The 25,286-nt window shown below is 38.2% G+C and overlaps 1 protein-coding gene across 8 annotated transcripts in view; it reads right to left on the reverse strand.

The window, feature by feature from the left end:
* The window catches only part of CACNA2D3 (calcium voltage-gated channel auxiliary subunit alpha2delta 3), a 735,544-nt gene that overhangs the window by 495,093 nt on the left and 215,165 nt on the right, over positions 1-25,286 (reverse strand). For all 8 annotated transcript variants that reach the window (XR_012159822.1, XM_073351526.1, XM_073351529.1 and 5 more), the window contains one exon: positions 5,130-5,189. Coding sequence is in view for 7 of the 8 variants with exons in the window: in XM_073351526.1 (XP_073207627.1) it covers positions 5,130-5,189 (60 nt within the window). In the remaining variant the exon portion in view is untranslated. The remainder of the gene's footprint in view (positions 1-5,129; positions 5,190-25,286) is intronic.

Genomic DNA, 25,286 nt, shown 5'->3' on the forward strand with positions numbered 1-25,286 from the left:
GTCAGAGTGGAGGATCACTGGTGGGGCAGTTTGTGGAGAAGTTTGTATCACCATTCCAGTGCTATTAAACAGGTATTTTCTGTAAGTACAGGAAACTCCCAAAGGGGATAGGGAATTGGAGGAGGAGGATCAATTTCAGTTCCACTGAGAAACTTTACTTCAGTTGCTTTTATTGCTACAATTCCTACTCTTTCTTTGGGTCTAAAACCAATTATTTTTACCTCTGGCAGACATACATTTAGGTTAAGATTTTCAAAAGAGAGCCTCAAGTAAAGCTCCTAAATCCACATTTATGCCCCACATTTAGTGGCTCGATTTTCAAAGATATTGGAGCTATGTCTACACTACCGTGATAAGTCGACCTATGCTATGCAATTCCAGCTACGTTATTCATGTAATGTCTTCAGTCTGAAAGTCTGTTTACGTTATTCACGTAGCTGGAATCAATGTACCTTAGGTTGAGTTACTGTGGGGTCTACACCATGGGGGGGGGGGGGTCAACGGGAGAATATCTCCCGTCGACTTACCTTACTCTTCTCGTTGGGGGTAGAGTACAGAGGTCGACTGCAGAGCAATCTGCTGTCAATTTGGCAGGTCTTCACTAGACCCGCTAAATCACCCACCAGTGGATCGATCTCAGAGTGTCGATCCTGGCTGTAGCGTGGACCTGCCTTAAGACCCAGCAGCTTCCACTGGAGTCAATAGCAAATGCCCATCAACTTCAGTGGCAGCAATACTAGGACTTCCTATTGCAAAACAGGAGGAAATTGCATACTAGGCCAAGTTCCTCCTATTCTCCAATCATCTCTTGCCATTTTTGATTTCCAGCCATACCTTTGTACAGCATCTGTGGAAGTTCCATCTTATATGGTATTTCACATGGTGGCAGAATGTAAAAAAGAGAAATAACTGAAGTCGCTCACTTATTTATACAATTTGGAAACCCTCAGATATGTGCCCATATGATGGATAGAGTTTTCCAAAGACACAAAGGGCAGTTAGGCACCCAATTCCCAGTGAAAGAAAACAGGAGTACCAACACCATTCCTCTTTCTCAAGGATGTATCACATATTGCAAACTTTCAAGGGTTGAGAATTTGTCACAATGTAAAAAGTACCCTAACCATGTAACACTGACTTAGAAAAGCTTCAGCCTATCACCCTATTTTTTTTTCTGAGCATAGAATGTATGGGGGACGGACAGCTCAGTTGTTTAGGGGTGAGGGATAGCTCAGTGGTTTGAGCATTGGCCTGCTAAACCCAGGGTTGTGAGTTCAATCCTTGAGGGGGCCATTTAGAGATCTGGGGCAAAAATTGGGGATTGGTCCTGCTTTGAGCAGGGGGTTGGACTAGATGATCTCTTGAGGTCCCTTCCAACCCTGATATTCTCTGAATGTAGGAGTTCACTACAAGTATTTAAGACTTTATTAAAAATACAGGATATTACATATCTGACAGCTGCTGAAGAAGAGAGAACGAAGGTGGGTGAGGTAATATCTTTTATTGGACCAACTTCTGTTGGTGAAAGAGACAAGCTTTTGAGCTCACATTGTTAAGATATAAAGAAAATCAGAGTGTACTATAAATCTCATGAAAAAATGCTCACATACTAAAATGGTGGCTGCAATATAATACTGTGATGCAGAAAATTTTGTCAGCTGAGTGAGTGGTTTGGATAAGCACCCACTAATCACATCGCTAAATGTTTGAAGTGGCCCATCATTTGTATGCAACTGCAGTAGTAATTACATAGAGCCATAAGTTAGATTTTAGAAGTCAATTTTGGGAAGTTTTAAATTGTACAAACTGACCATTTTCCAAAGGTTTGGAGAGATTACTATGGGGCAGGATGGTGCGAGGATCTGCGCTAAGTAGGCTGAGAGGAAAAGTTTGGACTCCTGGGGAAAATGAGTCCCAGCCAGGCCTTCCCCATTCTCCGTTGAGGGACCCCAGTTGGACAGACATTCCCCAGCTCAGGGCCCTGTTGTAAGGCTTGAACCAGCAGAATCCAGAATGGTGCTTCAATCTTTCTTTCCCAGGAGTTCTGCATTTTAAGAAATTTATACTCCAAGCACGAGTACTAAGCAATTTAGTCATTAGAATGTTGGATTTCAGTCAAGAGGAATGATTTTGTTATATTGTTATTTACAATTTCTTTGCAACAGATTATCTCCTTACATGAGTGAACTACTATCCTCTCTTTTTCCCCTCTCTCCTTAGAAGCACAAGTCTCCTGCAGCTAAGTTAGAGAGCTGTTTCACATCTACAGTACTTAAAAACCCTCAGCATCCTGGGATAACCTCCCTGTGGAAATGCAGAAGAGCCTGTCTCTATATTGCTTTCTCTGACATTTTAAGTTGTAAGCTCGAGTTGTTTTATACAGAGGCAAGCACACTGTCAGTGTTCAATAAATAAAAATACTTACCCCTACTTTATAAGTCATCCAGAGATGATGAGCAAACTCATAAGTCTATAGAAATATTGTCATAAAGCAACTACACTTAACGGTAAGAATGTGGATTGATTTTATTTACACAAATATTCCTGTTGTGTGAAATATGTGAAATATTTATTCAAATGTAAGCAAACTTGACAAACACTCCTTGATACCATATTATAAGCATAACTTTGAAATCCTATACACTGGTGGGAAAAGTACTGTTTTGGCTTAGAACTTGAAATCCAGATGTTTAGAAGTTCATCTACCCCCAACTTGCTACAACTGCAGCTCTTGGTTCACATTCCTGTAGAAACAAAGAACTTCTCAAGGCCAAATACAGCCAGTTAAAGCTTTAAATTCAGATATGCCTGAGGTAGAGCTCTGTTATTAATCAAACATGCAGTATTTGACGCTGGTGAGTTAGACAATCATATCACTCGGTTTGATTTATTTCTTTCAAATAATGGACATTTTTATTTATGTCTCTTACTGAAGATGTTTTTGTTGTTTATCTCTGACACTGAATCTGTCGAAGTTAACATCTGAATGCTTAGATCATTATAATGCACAATAGTATATTGATTAGAATTCTTATAAGATAACTAAGGATACCAATAAAGCTATTAAGAATAAAACCCATAAGGAACTGAATTTGACCCAACAGAAGGATAGAATTTCAGCATTACCAAAGAATTCCAGAGATATAAAAGATGAGCTCTTCCAGCTGTAGTTTTTTAACTTGGTATTTTTCCAGAGAAATAAAAATATTAATATACTTTTATTTTTCCTTTACATCATTTTTATGTAGTGATAGAAGATTGTTCATACTCTCATCAAACCACAGACAATGATTCTGGACCAATAAAAGTACAAAAACATTTTATCTGCTTTTGCATTTTCAAGAGCAGTGGGGATCAGACAAAGAGCTTAGACTCGTGTTGTGTAGCATACAACTCATTTAAACTTCTTTCACACTGTCTCCCCCATTTAGGCAAGGCATAAGAAGCTTGGCAAATTCCTCTTCCACAGCAAAATTGCAGCAAGATTTCTATCCCCTTCAACTTGAATGAACACTGCCAAATCATTCTGGTCATTATTTTTATGTTGAGCAGATGGTGGTATGAGATTTTGATAAACAACAATAATCTCCCAGAGATTGCAGGGTTGCATCGGGGTCACCGAAACCAAGATTAACAATTGATTAGCTTTAATGGACCATGGCAGTAATAAACAACAGAGCGCTACACAGAGATTTGATTGTCCTATTAATGCTGCTGACACAAATGGCTTTTAACTGGCTTCCTAAAAGTGTTTATATCTTCAAAGCCTCAACAAATGAAGGACTTTGTCAAAGTTAGAACCATCCTCAGTGAAGAGGCATTTACTGTATACATTTAAAACAGTCTTCTATAAATGTGCTCCTGATTTATTTAGACAATAGATTCAATTTCTTCCAGGTGTGAAGTTCATAAAATGAAATGCAGTAGGCCTTCCAAAGGCTGGAGCGCAGTAGAGTTCTCAGCCATTTGAATCCAGATAGATATAACACAAAAAAATTATGAAGCATCACTACTTCTAATGTCAACATTTTATCTTAATTTCAAAGCTTCCTTATCCTTAACTCTGAAGAGGTCACTCTCGGTATTCTCTTCCTATAACAGATTTATTTTCACAGGGAATCATTTATTCCACTCCAGCTTTTTATTATGAAAAGGTACTTTGTTTTGACTATAAAGTAACCATGGCAAGTTCTGAAAACAGAACCTACTGAGACAGATTTTAAGCATGGAGAAATATGTAATCTTCCTCCCTTTTCCTTAAACCTATTTTCCTTAATGTTTACTGCTCAGCATTAAGACAGACAGATTCTTAATGGACACCCATAGAAAATGTTAGAAGACAATCTACGTAGCGAGAACCAAACTGAATAATACCTTTGCCTAACACAGCATTCAGTGGACCAAGGAACAGAAATTCATTACAGCCAGGAAGATATTTATTAATTTAAATATTGAAGTACAATACATATTTTATTATTAAGTTAGCTTCTATTATTTTATTGTCTGATGAATTTGTATTCTTATATGCTTTGCCTTATTTTCTTAAAGCTTTTTCAATCTTTTTTTATCTTGTTTCCCAATTTTTCTCGTTTTCTCACTTCCCTTGCATTCTGCACCAGTACGCACAAAAAGGCACTATTTTGATACAATGATGGTACAGCACTAAAACCTCTGTGTAAAAAAGCCTTGTCTGCACTAACCATGGGTCCAAACACAAACCATTTGCACAGTCCAATGTCACTCTAATCCCATCACTGTGGGTTACCACCCCATTTGCAAATTCAACTCTCCAAAGAGCAATTCCTTCCCAGTACAGTGCAATTATGCAATATGCTGCTAATTACTGTGTTTAAAAAATCTTGACATAAGTAGTCATAGAGGGAATTTAAATGAAATCTCTAAAAGAGTAAAATCCACCTGCTAGGTCTCCCAAAATGCAAACACGAAGTGCATAACTTGCCAAAATACTGAGCCAATCTCCCTTAATTCCATTTTCTGTAGTAAGCATCCCTTTATTACTCACATGCCTGGCTTTCCACAGCAGTCCTTGGAGTAAAAATACAAAGCTATTCTATAAGCCTTTATATGTTCTGATAAATGTTTTTTTTAAAAAATCAATTTCTAATTACCTGTAAATCAGCATCAAATTCATGTTTCAAGTGAGCATCCTCTGCAGCTTCAACAAGACGCTGGAAAAAGGAGAAAACAGTAAGTACACTGTTGGCATGAACTGATATCTTTAAATCCCAGTGGTTCTTCCAGAATGATTAGAAAACAATTATTAGCAAGTTGGATAACTCATTGTCACCATATGCTATGGTGCTTCATTGACATAAAAAGACACTGAGTCAGATTCTTAAAAGAGTTTAAGACCAGATATTTCAAGTGCTCAGCACCAGCAATTCAAGCCTGATTTTTAAATGAGCTCATCTGTCATTAAAGTGCAAGCAAAAGCCAGATTTTCACAAGTATTTAGCATCCAGTAGCTCCCATTATGACACTTACAGCAAGATTTTTAAGAGGACTCAACATCCAGTGTGCTAAACTGTTTTGAAAATATGGCTGCATATTTTGATGCAGAAGAGCTGAGTTCTTTTCAAATCTGGTCCTACACATAAAATTGAAAGGTTTCCACCCCCACCAGGGATGCAGTAGTAATCCTTGATTATAAACAACTGAAATTAAAATGGGATTCTGGAGAACAGTTAAAATATAAGGGATTAAAAAATTAGAGATGAATTTTATGTACCTAGCATGTATTCGGTGTTGTACTGTAATAGGGGCATAATCACAAGATTTCCTATTAAAACAATTAATTTCAATCCATACTCCCAGTACATAGTATCTTCTCAAATGCCTCCATAATTAAAAGGAGAAAAAATGTAAAATGTTTCTCTCTTAATGACAAAATTAAAAATTCCCTGTTTTGGGCTTCCTTGTGAGTAATGCCTCAATAATGGAGAAACTTTTACCAAATGTAACCACTGTTTCTTTATTCTTACTCAAAAAATGCAAGACATAATATGGGTTCAATCCAGACATTTTGCTCCACAAAAAGATATAATATTCCTTCCAAAACTATATTTTAGTTTTTTGTACTATTGTAAATTTGACTATTCTTGTTATCCAGACAAGTGCCTGCTTTTTTTATTATTTTAAATCCTTCCAGATAAAGAGCTGGATAAGTTCATGGTCAACAATAACATTTGTCATATAAGCAACAAGAAAGGTAATTGAACATCATGCTACAGGGAATAAATTTATCACAATCAAGGCCTAGGAGGGATTCCATCACCCCCTTGATGAAGGGTATACAGGTGTGTATATTTTTGTTTGTTTGTTTTTGCTTTCTTTTAACACATCAAGTATCAGCACTTTCATGTTTTCATGGTAGATGCTATAGAAAAACTCAAAATAGATTAGTTAGCTGCATAGCTCCTACTAACTTTAATAGGAGTCATGAAGCTAAATTTCCATGCATGATTTTGAAAATAATGTACCCCCTAGGGTAGCTGTGTCATATGAAATAACAAGTATTCCTGAACCCTAGTGGATCTTTGAATGCAAAGCCATCTACCATCACAGACAGAAACACAGTATAAATACTTAGACTGAAATAACCAATTATATAGAATTACTCCAAGCGTAACAAACTTGGCTACAGTAGAACCTCAGAGTTACAAATACCCCGGAATGGGGGTTGTTCATAACTCTGAAATGTTTGTAACTCTGAATAAAACATTTTGGTTGTTCTTTCAAAAGTTTACAGCTGAAAATTGACTTAATACAACTTTGAAACTTTACTATGCAGAAGAAAAATGCTGCTTTTAACCACCTTAATTTAAATGAAACAAGCACAAAAATGGTTTCCTTACCTTATCAAATCTTTTTTTTAAAACGTTCTTATTTTTTAGTAGTTTATATTTAACAGTACTACACTATATTTGCTTTTTTAAAGTTTTATTTATTTATTTATTTATTTTCTCTGCTGCGACCTGACTGCATAATTCCAGTTCCAAATGAGGTGTGTGGTTGACTGGTCAGTTCATAACTCTGGTGTTTGTAACTCTGAGGTTCTTCTATACATTTAGTTAGCTGAGATACTTTTATATTATATGGAGAATGATACCTATTATAATGCTATTAAAAGCTGATCTTGAAATTCATGGGGGCTATTTCAGTCTACAAATAAATTTGACTACAAATCTTTTATAGGTTTCAGAGTAGCAGCCGTCTTAGTCTGTATTTGCAAAAAGAAAAGGAGTACTTGTGGCACCTTGGAGACTAACAAATTTATTTGAGCTTAAGCTTTCGTGAGCTACAGCTCACTTTATCGGATGCATTTATATTTATACTAAAAATACCAAAGAATAAATATGCATTTCGAAGGGCAAACCTCATACCAACTGTAGCATGTTTTAAAAATTAATTATTGCTCCCAATCTGCTCTGTCGCATTAGCAATGTGCTAAAAATCAGTTTAAATTTTTTAGACTTCTTTTACCAATTAAGAAAGAAAAATATTGTGAGCAAAATAAAAGGCTTAACTCAATAAATTCAAGTAAGTGTGCACCTCCACCCTCTCTTTTAAAAACCAGAATTGGACTACAAAAATGTTTGTTTAGAAGCTTCTTTTTGAGTGTACAGTATAGAAGACCATGACTATGATGGGTATTTTTAATTAAAAACGCAGGCAGTGGAGCAGAAAAGGGGTCAAACAGATACCTTCATACAAGTGAATTTTGGGGCAAAGGGCAGACATCAAGCTTTTTTTTTCCTTCCACACTGACGCATTTACTAATTCAGAAATTATTCTAGTATATCATGAGGAATCCAATCCTTGAAAAACATTACTTAGTGGCTATAAAACTGTAATTCATAGTTTTTTATATATATAGTTTGTATTGACCCCCAATGTTCCTAAATTACATTTTTCTCTTCAGTGAAATAAACTGTAGATGAGAAATTACCTAGCTCATGCTTCTGTGGTAATGGTAGAGACAATCTTCTAAAGAGGGAGGCACCAAAATAAAGGGCACTAATTGGTTGGTACCTCCTACTTTTAAATATGTTTTTTTTTATTACTCCATATAAAAATATTGGCACTCCCCCTCCCGAAGTTCCCACAAACAAAGGGTCTCCTCTCACATGGTTAGGGAGGCACTGCACACACCACCCCCACCACTCACTGAGGTAACAAGATGACAAAAGCTTTGTAAAAAGAATGTAATAAATACAAACATACACCGCATGTTCAGTACAATACTCCCCAATACATTTATTGTAATATTTCTCAGTACTAGCATAGAGGAGACAAGGAAATCTGGGGAGAGATGTGGAAAAGGTAAACTAGTAATGAGGTAAGACCATACAATAACATGTTACTAGATCTACGCAGATTAAATCATAATGAACAAATTCTATACAAATGAATCATTTTTCATAGAAGTCTCCAAAGGAATGAAGCATTAAGGAAATGAGGACCTGAGACAAAAATATAAAAACCATATGTAACACTACAACATTTTTATGACAATGTCCCATTTTAAAACATTTTCATGACAAAATACTTTATCTCAGAATGATTTCTGAGCACTCAGTGATTAGTAATGTTCACCTAATGGTTAATAATGACATGCTTATATATCTATATATATAGACACCAATATATTTTCATTAGAGTAAATATGTATTGCTGTAGCCAATAAATGCTTACTAACGCTTCGCTATTCTGAAGGAAATCTTTAGTTATCTATATCGATTTGCACTGAGTGAATTACACACTTGGAAGTAAAATATTTAAGGACATATACTTTAACTGCATGTTTAATCCTATATGTGTGCACACATATAAATGAAAACGTGCACACAGACTGAAGGCCGTACATAATCCATGGATAATAACAATTTGCACCTCTTATAGTACCCTTCAATTTAAGAAGTCAGTTAATTAATCAATCCTCAACACTTCAAAAGTTACAAAGTTATTTGTCTACTATCCCACGGTACAGCACTTACAGAGCTGGGATAAGAATCCAGGAGTCCTGGCACTATCAGTCTCAAAGACTAACATGGTCACTAAAATGCAATTCTAGTGTTGGTTTTCTGAACAGTATTAGAATTATAGACTATTTACCACCAGGGGTCATGGTGGGTAAGGTCTCTCTAGTATCCTGGGACTGACATGGCTACAACTACACTACGTATTTATCACAGACACATACAGAGAAGAGAGTGAGAGAGAGAGAACGCCTCAATTTCCTCCCCACCCCACAATTCCTAGGAAGGTGCCATCACAGCCATGATGTATTAAACCCATACCTTTTATTCCATAATCTGATAGAATCTACTGATATAAACCTGTTGATATGTGTGGTCCTTGCACAAAGCAATTATATTAAATAGCTACTTCTGAATTTAAGCGATTTACTGAGGCAGATTTATTTTTAATTAGTTAAAGCTCAATTGCTTCAGATGTGACACGATCAGATTGACCGTCCTGCACCTTTACGCAGTGGGGGTGTGTTTGGCTGGCTGGCTTAGTGAAAGGAACAGTGCTCTGTGGCTGGTGGGGCGGGGGGGAAATGAAAACTGCTGCAAAAAGAGGTTAGCATGGTTGCTGACATCCCTTAGGACTGCGGGGTTCAAAAGGGGTAGGTCGGCCTCTAAAGCCTTTCTTTTTACATGGACCAAGGCTGAAGCAGGACCCACCCTCCCTCCTTTTTAGGTGGTAAAATACCAGGTTTGGTCAACACCTGCTGTGGGCATTACCCTAGCTGTCCCTTTTTTTAGTGGGGCTGGGAAGGAATTTTTCTCTTACCACCATATTGGCTTGGATGCAATTTGGGGGTTTTTTGCCTTCTCTACAGCGGGTTTCAGGAAGGATTTCTGTTCATGCATGGCATGACGGGCGGTAGGCCATATGTCGCAACTCATTATTTAATGTAGGGCAGATGTCCAATGCGGGTAGTCCATAGGAAAGGTATACAGTGACCAGATAAATGGCCTGGGAAAGGACTTAAAAAGAGATGTTCATTAAAGGAAGGAACGGGGTGTGGTTGGGGACTCCTATAAGTGGTATGTCAGGGAGCCAACACCCTATTCTTATAGCCCACTTTAACCCTCCTAAGAGTGGGGTGGATGGTAAGGTCCCGGCAATGGATTTGTTGGATGGACCTGGATGGAAAAAGAAGGGAAGCTGGTAAAAGCCCCCTGGGTAATTATGGAATAAACATGAGGTTACCAGCACTGTACACCATCCGCTGGGTAGTCCCACACATCTAATAATAAACTGGCAGCCGATTAAATCCATGTCAAATGTCTCCAGTCCTTATTTCCATGTAGCCAGACAAGTGCTAATAATGATTATCAGAGTGGCCTTTGTGAATCCCCCCTTCTGCTGCTATGGCAAGTTAGAAGATGTAGGCCACAAACTTGCAGACTGCAGTTATCAACAAGGGTTGCTGGTTCCTCATGGATTTGCATAATGCCCTTCCCTCAGCTATTGAATGGTTAAGACACTTAGACTGACATGCTTGACTTGATCATCTATGTAGATGCAATTACAATATATATTTTAACTTGAACTAGGGATGAGGCAAAGTCATTTCCCCTAGTTTTAAACACACAAATGTCAAGGGTTTAAAAATTAAATCAGAATTTGAATAACTTTGTGGGTGTCTTCTAAGTAGGAGAATGAAAAAATAGGAGCAGAAATGGGATAAAGAATAAAAATCCAATGTGAAAACTGGGTGACAAATGGAGCAGAGACTGGACCGCATGAAAAAATAAATGGAGACACAGAGAAAGGGGAAGAGAACAGTTCTAATGAAAACATTAATACATATAATACAGAACACCCACTTGTGCCAACATAGCTTTTGCAGGGGGGAGGGAGGGACTTCTTCACTCTCTCTCCTCAATCAGGCTTCCCATAGGTTAGAAAAAGGATTCTGTTTATTTTAAACTGACGTGCCTTTGTGGGGAGGCAGGAAACAGATTTAACTAAAATGAAGTGAGTTCACAAAATAGATTTTAAAAAGCCTTTAAACATAGAGACTACTTCGAGAGGATTTCTGAGCTCCTTAACTATACTGGGATCAGCCACCTCTACCTCTAAATGCTAAGTGAAATTATATGTCTTTCTTATCAAATCATAAAGGAAGAATAGAAAAGAAACAAATCAGCTGTGGAACACAAAGACAGACATGTTGCTATGAAATACCTTTTTCTACAAACTATATTGCTATACATTTTAAAGGAAACACACAAAAAAAGGCTCCAATGGGATCATCATAACAATCTAAGTAATACCAAGTGTATTCCATAATTGCTGATCTAATTAAACACAAAATTTTGTCATGAAACAGCTAAGATGTGTTATATAGGTTATATGTGTAGCAAAGGCCACAGAAGCAAGGAAATGAAAAGTTAAGCCATCTAATAGCAATACCTTCTATTTCTCCACTCAAAGGCACACACCTTACTACTACCACAATTCTCATCCACCACAACCTTAAAATTCTGCCCTATCCCACCAAAGGATGGCAGCCTTCCACCACCCCCTTTTACCAAATTATCCTTTCCAAACACACCAGACTTTTCCTCAGCCTTCATTTCAGCTTAACAACCACACTAACTTTTCTCTACACTATTAGTTGTATCCACTGGTATACTACGTTGATGTGTTGGTGAGTAGGAAGTGTGATGGAGGGGATGCTGGAAGGCTGTAGTCAGATAAATTGAATGGGTAGCACTCTTAACTGTTTCACAGCTAAGTTTGTGTGTATTAACTTCCTAATTTTTCAAAATATTTAAGCATTAAAGGCTCCCTGCATGCAAATCCCCATTTCTCTTTTCACTTCAAGTCCCCCACAACCTCAATATAATAGTCAGTAGCAGTTTTGAACCAATGAACTTTCTATGGTTTATCAAAGAAAAGCTCTCCCTCCTCCCCCAGCACTGACGAACCAAAGGAAGTTTGTATGCAGTGTTATATCTATGTCAGTCCCAGGATATGAGAGAGACAAGGTGGGTGAGGTAATATTTTTATTGGACCAACTTCTGTTGAAGAGAGAGACAAGCTTTCGAGACATACAGAGCACTTTCTCAGGTCTGGGAAAGGCACTCAGGCTATGTCTACACTAGAGACCTTACAGCGGCACATCTTTTTTACCAATGCAGCTGTGCTGCTATAAGATCTCGTGTAGCCCCTCTCATGTAGGGCTCTCCCGTCAACATAATTAAACCACTCCCAATAAGTAGCGACAATTACGTCGGCAGGAGAAGCTCTCCTGCCAGCATAACGCAGTGCACACTATCATTTATGCTGGCAAAACTTATGTTGCTCAGGGGTAGTGTAGCCATGGCCTCAGTCTCACAGCTAAATACAAAGTTGAACAGATAGTTTAGCATAAGTAGTTAGCACATATTGTAAGGGACCACTTAAGTTGAAGTGGCCTGTTAACACCCCTTGAGTCATAGGACAAAAAAGGAGGGGGGGCATTAATGGGTTAGAAGGGGCGCCAGAACAAGGGCCATGGGCCCATGGCTCTCCCACTTTTTGAAAGTGGAGGTCCACTTTTCACCATGGGCCTCTCCCCCTGCCCCTCCTCTTCCCCCTGAGGCCCGGCCCCCTGGCCAAGCCCCCAGATCATGTCACTGTCCCCTGAGCCTCCTGCCTCAGGCAGATGGAAGGTCTACAGCTCCCCACAGCTGCTCGGGCAGCTCTTACTATGGCCGGACTGCGGCTCCGAGGCCCTGCCTCCTGGCCAGAACTGAGTCAGGGTAAGAGCTGCCCGGGCAGCTGTGGGGAGCCATGGACCCTCCACCTGCGCTGAGTGGCAAACCAGGGGCAAGGACACAAGCCTGGGACAACTCTCAGCCCCCACCTTGGGCAGGTGGAGGGGCCCGGACTCCCCAGTCCCACTTTGGCTTCTGGCTTGGCTGGGGATGGGGCCATGGAGGACACAGGGCCCCTTGGATCCCCCACTTTTGAGAAGGCACCACCGCCCTGAGGGTTAGATTGTTGTAATAAACTCTAAATCCAGTATCTTTATTAAGACCGTGATTTTTAGTGTCTGGCAAAGTTACAAATTTAAGCTTCCAGGCTTGTCTTTTGAAAGTGTTGTGCAGGCTTCCTTTGAGGATGAGGACTGATAGGTCAGATACAGAGTCATCGCTTTGTGAAAAATGTTCACCCACAGATGATAGGAAAATGATGAGACAAAAGCACCCTGTGTGAGTTCATTCAAGGGAGTAGTGATTGTCTGGTTTCACCCACGTAGTTGTATTGGGGTATTTAGTGCACTAGATGAGGTAGACCACATGTTGTGATAGGCATGTGTAGGATCCTGGCAAGCCCTGGCACAAATTAAGCACTGAAGATTTCTAACCACAGAATGAAGTTCTGGAACAGCCTTCCAAGGGGGGGAGTGGGGGAAAAAAAACCTAACTGGTTTCAAGACTGAGCTTGGTAAGTTTATGGAAGGGATGGTATGAGGAGACTGCCTACAATGGCATGTAGCTGATCTGTGACTGCTGCAGGAAATATCTCCAATGGCTGGTGAGGGGACACTAGAAGCAGTTCAGATTTCAGGTAATCTGACCTCCTGCACATTGCAGACCACAGAACCTCACCCACCCACTCCTGTAATACACCCATAATCTCTGGCTGATTTAGGGGAGGGTCCAGAGTTACTACAGAGAATTCTTTCCCAGGTGTCTGGCTGGTGGGTCTTGCTCACATGCTCAGGCTCTAACGGATCACTGTATTTAGGGTTGGGAAGGAATTTCCCCCCAGATCAGATTGGTAGAGATCTGGGGGCGGGGGTGAAGGGGAGGGGAGTGTTCGCTATCCTCTGCAGCATGGGGCACTGGTCACTTGCAGGTTTAAACTAGTGTAAATGGCGGATTCTCTGTAACTTGAAGTCTAAATCATTATTTGTGTTCATCAGTAACTCAGAGGTTCTGTAGCCTGCAATGTGCAGGAGGTCAGAGTAGAGGATCATGATGGCCCCTTCTGACCTTAAAGTATGAGAGTCTAAGAGAGCCATCAGTAGTACTATTTATGACATACAATAGTACAACTTTCAGAGTAACAGCCGTGTTAGTCTGTATTCGCAAAAAGAAAAGGAGTACTTGTGGCACCTTAGAAACTAACCAATTTATTTGAGCATAAGCTTTCGTGAGCTACAGCTCACTTCATCGGATGCATACCGTGGAAACTGCAGCAGACTTTATATATACACAGAGAATATGAAACAATACCTCCTCCCACCCCGCTGTCCTGCTGGTAATAGCTTATCTAAAGTGATCATCAGGTGGGCCATTTCCAGCACAAATCCAGGTTTTCTCACCCTCCACCCCCCCACACAAATTCACTCTCCTGCTGGTGATAGCCCATCCAAAGTGACAACTCTTTACACAATGTGCATGACATGTTTACACAATGTGCATGACAATCATGTCATGTCATGCACATTGTGTAAAGAGTTGTCACTTTGGATGGGCTATCACCAGCAGGAGAGTGAATTTGTGTGGGGGGGTGGAGGGTGAGAAAACCTGGATTTGTGCTGGAAATGGCCCACCTGATGATCACTTTAGATAAGCTATTACCAGCAGGACAGCGGGGTGGGAGGAGGTATTGTTTCATATTCTCTGTGTATATATAAAGTCTGCTGCAGTTTCCACGGTATGCATCCGATGAAGTGAGCTGTAGCTCACGAACGCTTATGCTCAAATAAATTGGTTAGTCTCTAAGGTGCCACAAGTACTCCTTTTCTTTTTGCGAATAGTACAACTGATTTCCTTATGACTGGTACCAAACATTAGTACTATCCGGCTTCCAAAATGTGTTAGTTAGGCAGATGGTACCCAGTAATACTCACTGATGCAAAGGCAAGAGCATGATCCTCTAATGCTAAAATGCCTAGAAAATGGAATTATTATGATGAACTTTTATCATCTTGTATTGATTCATGATTGACAGCTTTTCAGATTTAGCTTGGTTGCAGGGCAGACGCTTATAAAAAAGGATAAAGAACTTGGACTTCTAAAGGCTGAACAAACAAGTGGGAAATATAAAAAGATGATATTGTAATGAGTTACATATTGCATAACAGTAGTTGAGATAATCATGGTGTAATTAGATGTGTTCTTGACCTAACTCGGTCAATATCCACTGAGTGTATTGTGTCTGAGGACCAATTTGGGGTGAAAGGGAGAAGAGGAAGAAGGAAAGACAACAGATTTGTCTCTTATTGAGTACTTGTGTGTTCAGTGCTGCGCAAAACATCCGTAACACAGTGGGCCAATTCAGGTCCAGCCAGGCTACACTGAGCATAGGGCAAGAGGGGGTACTGCATTACATGTGGTTTTATGCTACCTTTTGGCTCCCTGTTCCTGGGGCTAGCCAGGGACCAATTTAACTGCAGGCATAACTTACAGCACAGCTGCTTCATCAGAGTGCAGCCATGATCCCTTCCATAGTAAAACCTCCTCTTTGGGGAGCTGGGAGGTAGGTGGCAGATAATTACTATACCAGCTCTGAACTACCCAGGGATTAGATTACCCCAAGGGTGGAGAAGGCTCAGGAGACCTGTGCAGATATTTTTACTTCCTTTTTGAGCCATCAATCAGCCTAAAGAGACATAACAGAGCTGAAGATCAAACCCTCATATTCCATTTGCAATTCACCACTTGAGTGTTGCTTCTGTACTCCACATGACCAGAACAATTTAATTCCATATTCACAATGACTTACAGTGCACCCTCTAATCATATTTAGATGTCCCCATGTAAACGAACCTCTAAGAAAATAGACCTGGCATGCCGTATATTATTAACCTACAGTTGCCATTGTGATCCCTCTGCATGCTGCCCAATAAAACCTAGCAATCAATAAATACACCTGCTCTATATACCCAATTTAAAAACATATTCTATTTAACTTCACTAAGTAACACTGGAACCAAAAATTGCTCTGTGAAAATTAACCTAATTAAACATGTGTCCCAGTAATTAAGCACCATTTAGCTGTAAAGACTGAGAAATCCACCTAATTAAATAGATTTACACAATGTTGTCTGGTTTAGGTTTGGATTCTTTGAAAGGGCATTTCAGTGTCTTGACAGTATAATGCAAATGCCTTTATGTGTGCTCCCTTTTATTCCTAAGACCTTGAATTCAACCTGTAGAAAGGCTTAAATAATAGAATCCAAAGCGATTATGATGCATGAATAAGAAGTTTATTCACTCACTATCTGGCATATTTTCTTTCTTTGAAGTTGATTTTATACAAGGCTATCAGCAATGCGCCAGAAAGAAATGTAATAAATGGTATTACAAATTTAGCATTAACACCACCAGGGGGCAATAATGCCTGTGCAAAACTATTCAAGTAACTTTTTATGAGACCCTTCCTAAGTCCAGTCTTCTTTTTATACTAGACCAAACCTTGTGACTTTGTGTTTTTGTGTCATGCCACTAGATTGTGAAATTTTCATCCATTGGCTACTAGAATGTGTAAATCTGCTGGGCAATTTAAATCTCTCTTAAAGACTTATTATTTGACTTGGCTTTTAATTAGAATCTTTTATGCTGCTAAAGGAGCAACTACCCATTTCAGATTAACTAGCTGAATTACAAAGTGATTTACAACGAATGTCATGAAAAAACCTAAATAAATAATATTGAAATAAAAATAAGTTAAACAAACAATATTATTTTCCCACTGACTCTTATTTCTGCCGCAGGAATGTAGTGATTATTTTTATTGCATTTGGATTCTAAGACAACTAAACCTTAAATACATTCAACACTAATTAAGCAGTCGTCATGCCTCCTGGGAAAATAATCACCAAATTAAGGGGAAAAGAATGGTTTTAGATAGCATTTTTTAAGAGTTCACAATAAGTTCTCACCAATTAGCTGTTATCTATAGATGGTACAACATATAATACACAGAAAACAACCTGCATTAATTATATCTTTCATGACAATAAAAGGCACAATAAAGCAATGGAAAGACTGATGACCACTAGTTTCAGAGATTTTTGAGGAGAACAATGTAGCATTTTTTCTAGTAAAAAACAACAAAAGACCTAAAATATTTGTACTGCAGAATCCACAGGGAACAATATTGTACCAAAAAGCATTATGAATAGTGTTCAGCATAGTAAAAACCTTTATCACCTATCACTTACCATTATAAAATAATACACCTTTAAACATTACCTAACTAATCCTCACTGCAGCCCTGTGAGGTAGGTAAACATAATTATCCCCATTTTACAAATGGAGAGAGTATGCCATAGTGGTAAAATGACTTGCCCAAGTCCATACAGCGAGTTAGTATCAAAATCTGTATTAGAACCTAGGAGTTCCCATTTCCCTTTGATTGGCAATAGATAAATATGATACAGTGTTTGTCAGTAAATGAGGGGCTTGATCCAAAGCCCACTGAAATCAATGGACAGATTCCATTGGATTAGGCCCTAGATGAGAATTTCTATGAAAAGTGATGTCTCCCTGTTCTAGTTGGAAAATTGTGAGGATGCAACCAGTATCTATGTAGGTTATAAAAAGACAAAGACCTATTCCAAAATTAGAGGATCCTAACTTAAGGAAAGTCTTTGTCAGAAATCTGATGAAGTTTTATTATGATAGCATCTTCAAATTCACGTTAATTAAAAGGGGGTACTAGCATCTATTTCAGTTAAACCTTTGTGATAATCAGGATCCAGACACTCCACTATGAAGTAGCTTTCAAAGCTGCCAAGAAGAGAGCATACACTTGCCTTCCAATGTAAACAGTGGATATGTTCTTCCTGCATTTTGAAAGAGAATGAGAGGACAAATAGAAATGAGATGGAGCTGCAAAATTCAGAGCTGGATTTTGAGCACCTCAAGCCCCACCCACATTTTAGGGATGTTCGAACTAAAAATGCTGGCTCATGCCCATCTCTAAAATAAAAGCCCTTATTATTTCTGCGAAGGTTCCTTCCCCCTCAGAACTCTAGGGTACAGATGTGGGGACCTGCATGAAAGACCCTTACCTGAAAGGCCTTACCTGATCACTCTGGTTACAGTGTGTATGGTAACACCCATTGTTTCATATTCTCTATGTATATAAATCTCCCCACTGTATTTTTCACTGAATGCATCCGATGAAGTGAGCTGTAGCTCACAAAAGCTTATGCTCAAATAAATTGGTTAGTCTCTAAGGTGCCACAAGTACTCCTTTTCTTTTTGCGAATACAGACTAACACGGCTGCTACTCTGAAATATGACAGAACAAAGGTCCATCAAGTTCAGCATCCTTCCCATACCTGGATGCTGTAAAGTAGTATGCATACCAACTCATAATGAATCTGGTCAACTGTGCTGCATTACCTTGTGTATTTGGGGCGGTAGATTCTTCTTGAACCTAACCAATTTATGCTCTAAACTGTGAGAAATTATAGCTCCCATAATTTTCACGCTAACTAGTGTGACTGGTACACTACACATTTCTTATTCCCAGAAGCATCTAATACTCTTTCTTTTTAGCCTTTATTAGATCTTGAAGTACTAAGGAGAAGTGGTGACCAAAATTGAACACTACAGTTTTCAGGATATTGACTTATGGTACCGTTTGTCTGCATAGTATCATTATAATATTTTCCATGTTATTTTCTGTCCCTACCTTAATACAGTTTAATGTCTTATTTTTTTTTATCCCTGCCATCACCCAAACAGATTTCTTTACTCAAGTGTTTACAAAAACGTCTAGATCATTTTTGTGAGCTGTTACTCTAAGTCAGCTTACACATAGTTTAAATTGTTCCTTCCAAGGTGCCCTATCTTGCATTTATTTCTGTTACATGGTTCTCCATCTGCTTTATCATGTTTGCTCAATTATCTAGCTTTCCTATTTTCAACTGAACGAATGCGGTCTCATTAGCAAGTTTTGTCACATCACTATTTACCACAGCCTTCTAGACCATTCATATAGCAAACATACACCCTGATAGGAATCCTTGAGACATGCTGAGGTATTGGCACCTTCTTCCTGCTCTTAATTTCTTACCTCTTAAGACATTCGAGAATACAACCTAATCAGAACTGATTATATGTGTGTGTCAAAACAGAACATCTAAATAGTGACCTGGATATGAGGTTCCTTCACATTGGTGATCATGAAGAGACATATTGCATCGCATTAAACCCTTGGGAAACACATGTAGTTTACAAGCTTGTATTACATAACAGCCTGAAAGAATTCTGTATGTATACAAGTCCATGGCAGACAACTGCACCAAGATGCAAGTTCAGTTTTTTGCTGTGTGTACACAGTACCTAGCACAATGCGGAGCTAGTTCCTCACTAAGGCTTCTAAGCACGACAGTAATATAAACAACAATCACAAAAGTCAAAATAACAGTCTTTAAATATAAATTGCACCCTCACATTAATAGGGTGTCATTTACCATTTCCCACACTGACTAGCATTTAATGCATGTACAACTAGAATAAAATTCATAGTCTATGATACATAGGTTTTGAGTGTGAACTTTACCTGTCTGTTTTCTTGTAACCAGATATCAAGCTATAGGATACTGCATAGAGTAAAGCTATTCTGCTGCTTCACAATGGCAGACAGATGAGGTAGGTCTCAGTTAATCCAGCTCAAGAGTATATAAAAATGAAAGCTTCTCTAAGGCAAAAGAGAGAAGTAGGAGGAGAAATCCTATGAACAGCCAAGCACAGAGTGCTCAAAAATAGTTTAAATACATTGTTACTTGTTAAAAATATTGGATAGGAAAATGAGTTTTGGACAATAACCAAATGTGGAAGTGCTGTGTTTAAAGAAGGGGATAGTGAACAGCTACTGTACCAGCTAACAGGCCAGACTAGGTGGTCAGGTAGAAATACAGAGGGGAAAAACAAGGTAGTTCATCTTTCTTCTTATATTCTGGCCACCTTTAGGAGTAAACAGACCCAGCTAGGGAAACTGGAAATGTGTTAGAGTCCTGTTGGGCCTTACAAGGAAATATGTATTTTTTAGGGTTGCCTCCTGTTTAGATTTCCCTAGGATCAACCCTTTTTGAGGTAGCTGTCCCTGGAAATCTGTAAGTTACAGCTGTCCAGTTTCATGGGTTTAAGTTCATCTCTGATGCCCTAGAGGTGGCAACTTTACTATTTGTCTTTTAGAGTAGTGAATGGCAGTTGTATTATCAATCAGCTCGCGCAGCCCTCCTCCAGGTATCAAAGTCATCACTATTCTCATGCATACTCAGTTCACAAGTTGACCACCTGTGGACACAAGCAGTAGTTGTGCCTTTTCCTATTTCAGAGCACAAAGCATTAAAGGGCTTGGGATAAGAGATAAGAAGACTGTCACCTAAACAGGGGCAACACATTCAGAATAATACATCTAGATATATAATTCCCAAATAACTCCAAAGGACCTATGTCAGTGTACTAGACGAAACAGTGTGGTTAACACAGCTAATGGTAACAGGCATAACAAAATGTTTATTCAGTCAAGTAAATACTATGTATTTGTAAATACAAACACACACACCCCAAAATTGCAGGTGCCGATCACTTAAATGCATAGTTATATAATGTGTATGGAATTTAAGAGCAACGAAATAAAAAAATATTTCAAGGAAAGAACACAAAGATTCCAATTAACAATCCTGGAAATTTAAATATTAAGCCTGTTTAAATTAATTTTAGATTAATACCTTCTGTAACTTCAGTGACTGTTTTAAAATGACGTCAGTGGAGTTAGATGACGCATTAGTTTGGTCACGTGTTCAGAACTTGCAGTACTGTACTACTCTTACCCCCATCCTGAGGGAGCTCAGGAGATCATCTAGTCCAACCCCCTGCTCAAAGCAGGACCAATCCCCAATTTTTGCCCCAGATCAACTTAACAGCCCCCTCAAGGATTGAACTCACAACCCTGGGTTTAGCAGGCCAATGCTCAAACCACTGAGAATAAAAAAAAAACATTTAGTATCTGAATTGTTGTAGACATTTAGCAAAGACATGGAGTTTTAGGCTAATTACCCTCACATATATTTTTGCACTAGTTGTTGGGGGAGGTAAGTCATGATAAAGCACACCTTATCTTTATACTTGGACAGGGGAGCTAATTACCATTTTTTTATTCCAACTATTTCTATTAATTTCATTGGTCTTATTTCATGAACCTTTCAACTGACTGCTTTTATAAGCTGAGTTCCTAATACCATCCCCTAATAATAATGAATGATCAAAGTGGGAGTGCTGACTGAATTTGATATGTGAGTAGTTCTTGCCCATTAGCAGTCTACTTGAGAAGTGTTCCTTCCTCATCACTGATATCTTTTCCAAGCCTTGTGTTGTTTAGTATTGTACTATCAAAGTAAAATATGGCTACAACCACGTAATTCTTAAAGGTTTAAAATGTACATTTTTATTATGTCTATTTAATAATTAGTTTTTAAGATCTAGTTTAGATAGAAAAAATATATCACAAACAAGAACAACTTGCTTGATACTATGTAGCAAATAATTTGCAGAGGAAATAGGGACACCTTTTGATTGTATACTTTAACAAGCACTGTGTGGTTCCTTATGTAGATCAACAGTGCTCTGGTAGATATATTTAGGCAACCTTCTCAATTTAGGGGCATAATACTCAACTAAAGACATAAGTCTAATGCAGAGGCAAGTTAGGTGAAATGATAATATATATACTCTGCAGGGTTTGTCAGCTTAGATTTTAAAATTCAGCGCCTGATTTGACTGCATATTTATGATTAGACTGTGGTGTTACACTAGAATCATAGAATATCAGGGTTGGAAGGGACCTCAGGAGGTCATCTAGTCCAACCCCCTGCTCAAAGCAGGACCAATCCCCAATTTTTGCCCCAGATCTCTAAATGGCCCCCTCAAGGATTGAACTCACAACTCTGGGTTTAGCAGGTCAATGCTCAAACCACTGAGCTACCCCTCCCCCTACAGTGAACATTGTCCAAGAAATTAGATTTGTTTAAAGATGAAAAATATGTATAAGAACAAGGGATTGGAAAGTTTAGTCTTTATGCATGCCTTAGGTATGGTGGAAGAACAGGTTATTTAAGAGTAGCGTGCAAACATATTACTAAAATAATATTCTTCACAAAAAAGGGTTAAATGTGGCTTTATTGATTTTTAGAGTGTTTATATTTTTAACTGTATCATAGGTGGGGCTGGTAACGCTGCTTAATACAAAAGTTGCCTGACACTTCATTATAAGACCTTGCTTTCAGCTTACAACTTTGCCAAACTTTACCAATGGGGGCTGCTTTTTTACATGCCAGGTGTCCGACTCAGGCTGAATTGTTTTGGAAAATTTCAGCCAAGATCCATCAGCCTTTTCCAAGAACAAGGCTAGGGAAAAATATTTTGTTTTGCCCATGTCTGCTGAACTTTTATTTGAAGAGGTTTGGTGCCCCCCATGCTTTGGAGAGGGAACTTGAAATTGGGTAGGGGTGGTTGTGTGTCGGGGATTGCTAAAAGCAAATCTCTATGAACATCTGCCAAATATGGGCAAGTTACAAGCCTTTGAAAAATGAGTTCACATGTGTTCACTAGAGACTTTTTAAATTTCAGCAACTAAACTTCCTTAAGATTCTGTGTGCACTAACCATGCTATAGCCTGAGGCTAAGTAGGATTTTCTTTGCAATTGCAACTCTAGGCTGTTACAGGCCATGCCAGGTCCAGGCACCAGAACTGAGAACAGAGAGTCTGTCTCCCCCATGGAAAAAAAAATGGTGCGTGCTTACATACATGAAGACTGTGTCATAATGCCTATGCACAAGGGGGCCACATTAAGGTGGCACAAGCAATTTAATTTCCTATCTGTTTCTATATACACATATATATATACACACACACACACACACAACCAACCATCCACACACTTCTTTTCATTTGTAGATCTCTATGCATTTTATATAGGTTGCCAAGTCTCAGCCTCTTCATTTCACCGATGGGAGAACTGAGGGTCAGGAAGGTTGAGAGGTTTGCCCAACATTATACTCAAGTCGGTGTCAGTCCTGGGAATAGAACCCAAGTATCTGGATTCTCAGATCTATGCCTACCCTGTCCACTGGATGATGTTACCTAGAAACAAATCTAAGGTACTGTAGTCACTCGGACTGAAGTGGAACCATAAATTACTTTTGCACTGTAGTCATAGAACTTCTAAACATTCTAATCATAATTCTGATCTCAAAGTTCAAATAAAAATATCTATTTTAACATGCTAACCTATAAGAAACATGTTGGTTACTGTCCTGTTTTAAGAGAAAACAACCCACTTTGTTCACAAAATAAGTGAAATTGAATATATTTGATAAGTTTTTATTAAAATTACTTCTTTGAAATTAAAATCAATTATGCTACAGCAACGTAAGTAAATATTTGTATATGTTGTACATATTTTACATCCTTAATTTTTGTAAAAATACACTCAAGGACCACAACTACCAAAGATATTAATGGAATTCCATCACTGATTATGAGCATCTAGATAATCTTCAGATAAATAATTATCCCATTTAATTATTACCATATTTCATGTTAAAATCAAAGGACCAATTTCATTCTATGTACAATTTTATTGGCTTTAATGAACTTCAGTGGCATTATCCTGCTTTTACCTGTGCAACTACGAAGGAAAAGGAGGGGTGGTAGAGCATGGCACTGCCAGCTACCATCTGGCACAGAACTCATCCTGTGTGTGTAGGGCAGGATGGCTCAGGGCAGGCTGCCACACAGAGTGCATAAAAATCAATTATTTAATAAAAGTAAAACAATCAGATTTGTTTTAACTTAAATTAAATACACATTTTTTAAAAATAAACCTATTTAAAATTAAATGTGAAATTATGACAACCTATGTTAAGGCACAATTTTACTGTAATCGATTAAAATCACAAAATAATTTTAAAAATAATATTAATCAATACATGTTTGTTGCCAGATTTTAAAGAAAGTCAATCCACTGTCCTGGTGGACGTCACTGACTAAGTACCTGGAACCACGGTAAAGTATTAAAGTAAAGTATTAAACCAGCTTTTGACTGACAGCAATAGCCTCGCCTGCAAGTGCAGAGAGAACCTTTTCTTCATTTCAAATGTATTCAGTTAATTCAGTCCAATGATTATTTGATTCAATTTTTTAAATAATCTACTGGGATTTGAAATAGCAGGAAAGCTTGTTTTCTTCTTCCCATCTATGAATAAAATCTAGATCTGAGAACAATATCTACCAATTCTAAAATCTCGAAGGACATGGTAACCAGAAAATCAGTCTAATTCACTAACTGCAGTTAATACTTCCTTAGTGTACTATGTCAGTTATGTATCTAGCACTTTTAAAGTTGTTTTGTTCAATAAAAATGTCATGTTAAAATATTTTTCTGCATTTTTAATTTAACTTAAATTTTTATCTCAACAGAGCTTGACGCAAATCACAAGAAATTAATTAGCATCTGGAAAATAAGAAATGCATCATTCACCATTTTCTATCATAATAAAAATGCACAAATTAAGAAGCAATTTAAGTTACATAATTGCTTAAATAAATGTGTATAAATATAACGTATCGTCCTAGTTAGTAAAAAACAAACAACAAATTTAGTGTAAAGGCTACCCCCTTTAGTTTCAAATCAACATGTTTTAATGGTTACCAACTAATGAGAATGAACCTTTGTTTAGGAAAACAACTAAAAAGTACAAATGCAAAGCATGACTAAAATTTATTATTTAATACAAAGTTTCCAGCTTGCTGATTTAAATCATAATTTAAATTGCTCTGATTTGAACCAATCCACCCTGCTGCCACATCATATTGCTTACTGCTCTGAGCAGAGGTATAGTACATACTACACTAGCATTTGTTGCCCACGAGCCATGTTCCTTGTAGGAATGATGGGTATGCCAGTGTGCTCCCTGGTATACTTTCTTCAGTGCTATGGTTGACCAGTCAGGGTATATTACCTTTATATCCTGTCCTGTTCTTTTCTCCATAGAAAGAGGCTTCCCTTCTTTCTATTGTGAACCAGGTGAAGGAAATATTACTTGCAACTCTTAAGTATAGTGCTTAGACATATGGGGATGAAGCAAAGTTATTGTTGGGAGTCTGAACACTGAATTACCTCGTGATTTTTGCAGCTTGTTCAGCTCCTCAACGTTATTGTAATTTTTTTTCAACTGGTGTTTAGATTATTTTTGAAAGTAGTATTTCCATTAAAATATACACTG

Source organism: Lepidochelys kempii, chromosome 7 (genome assembly GCF_965140265.1).
Source record: "Lepidochelys kempii isolate rLepKem1 chromosome 7, rLepKem1.hap2, whole genome shotgun sequence".
NCBI lineage: Eukaryota > Metazoa > Chordata > Testudines > Cheloniidae > Lepidochelys > Lepidochelys kempii.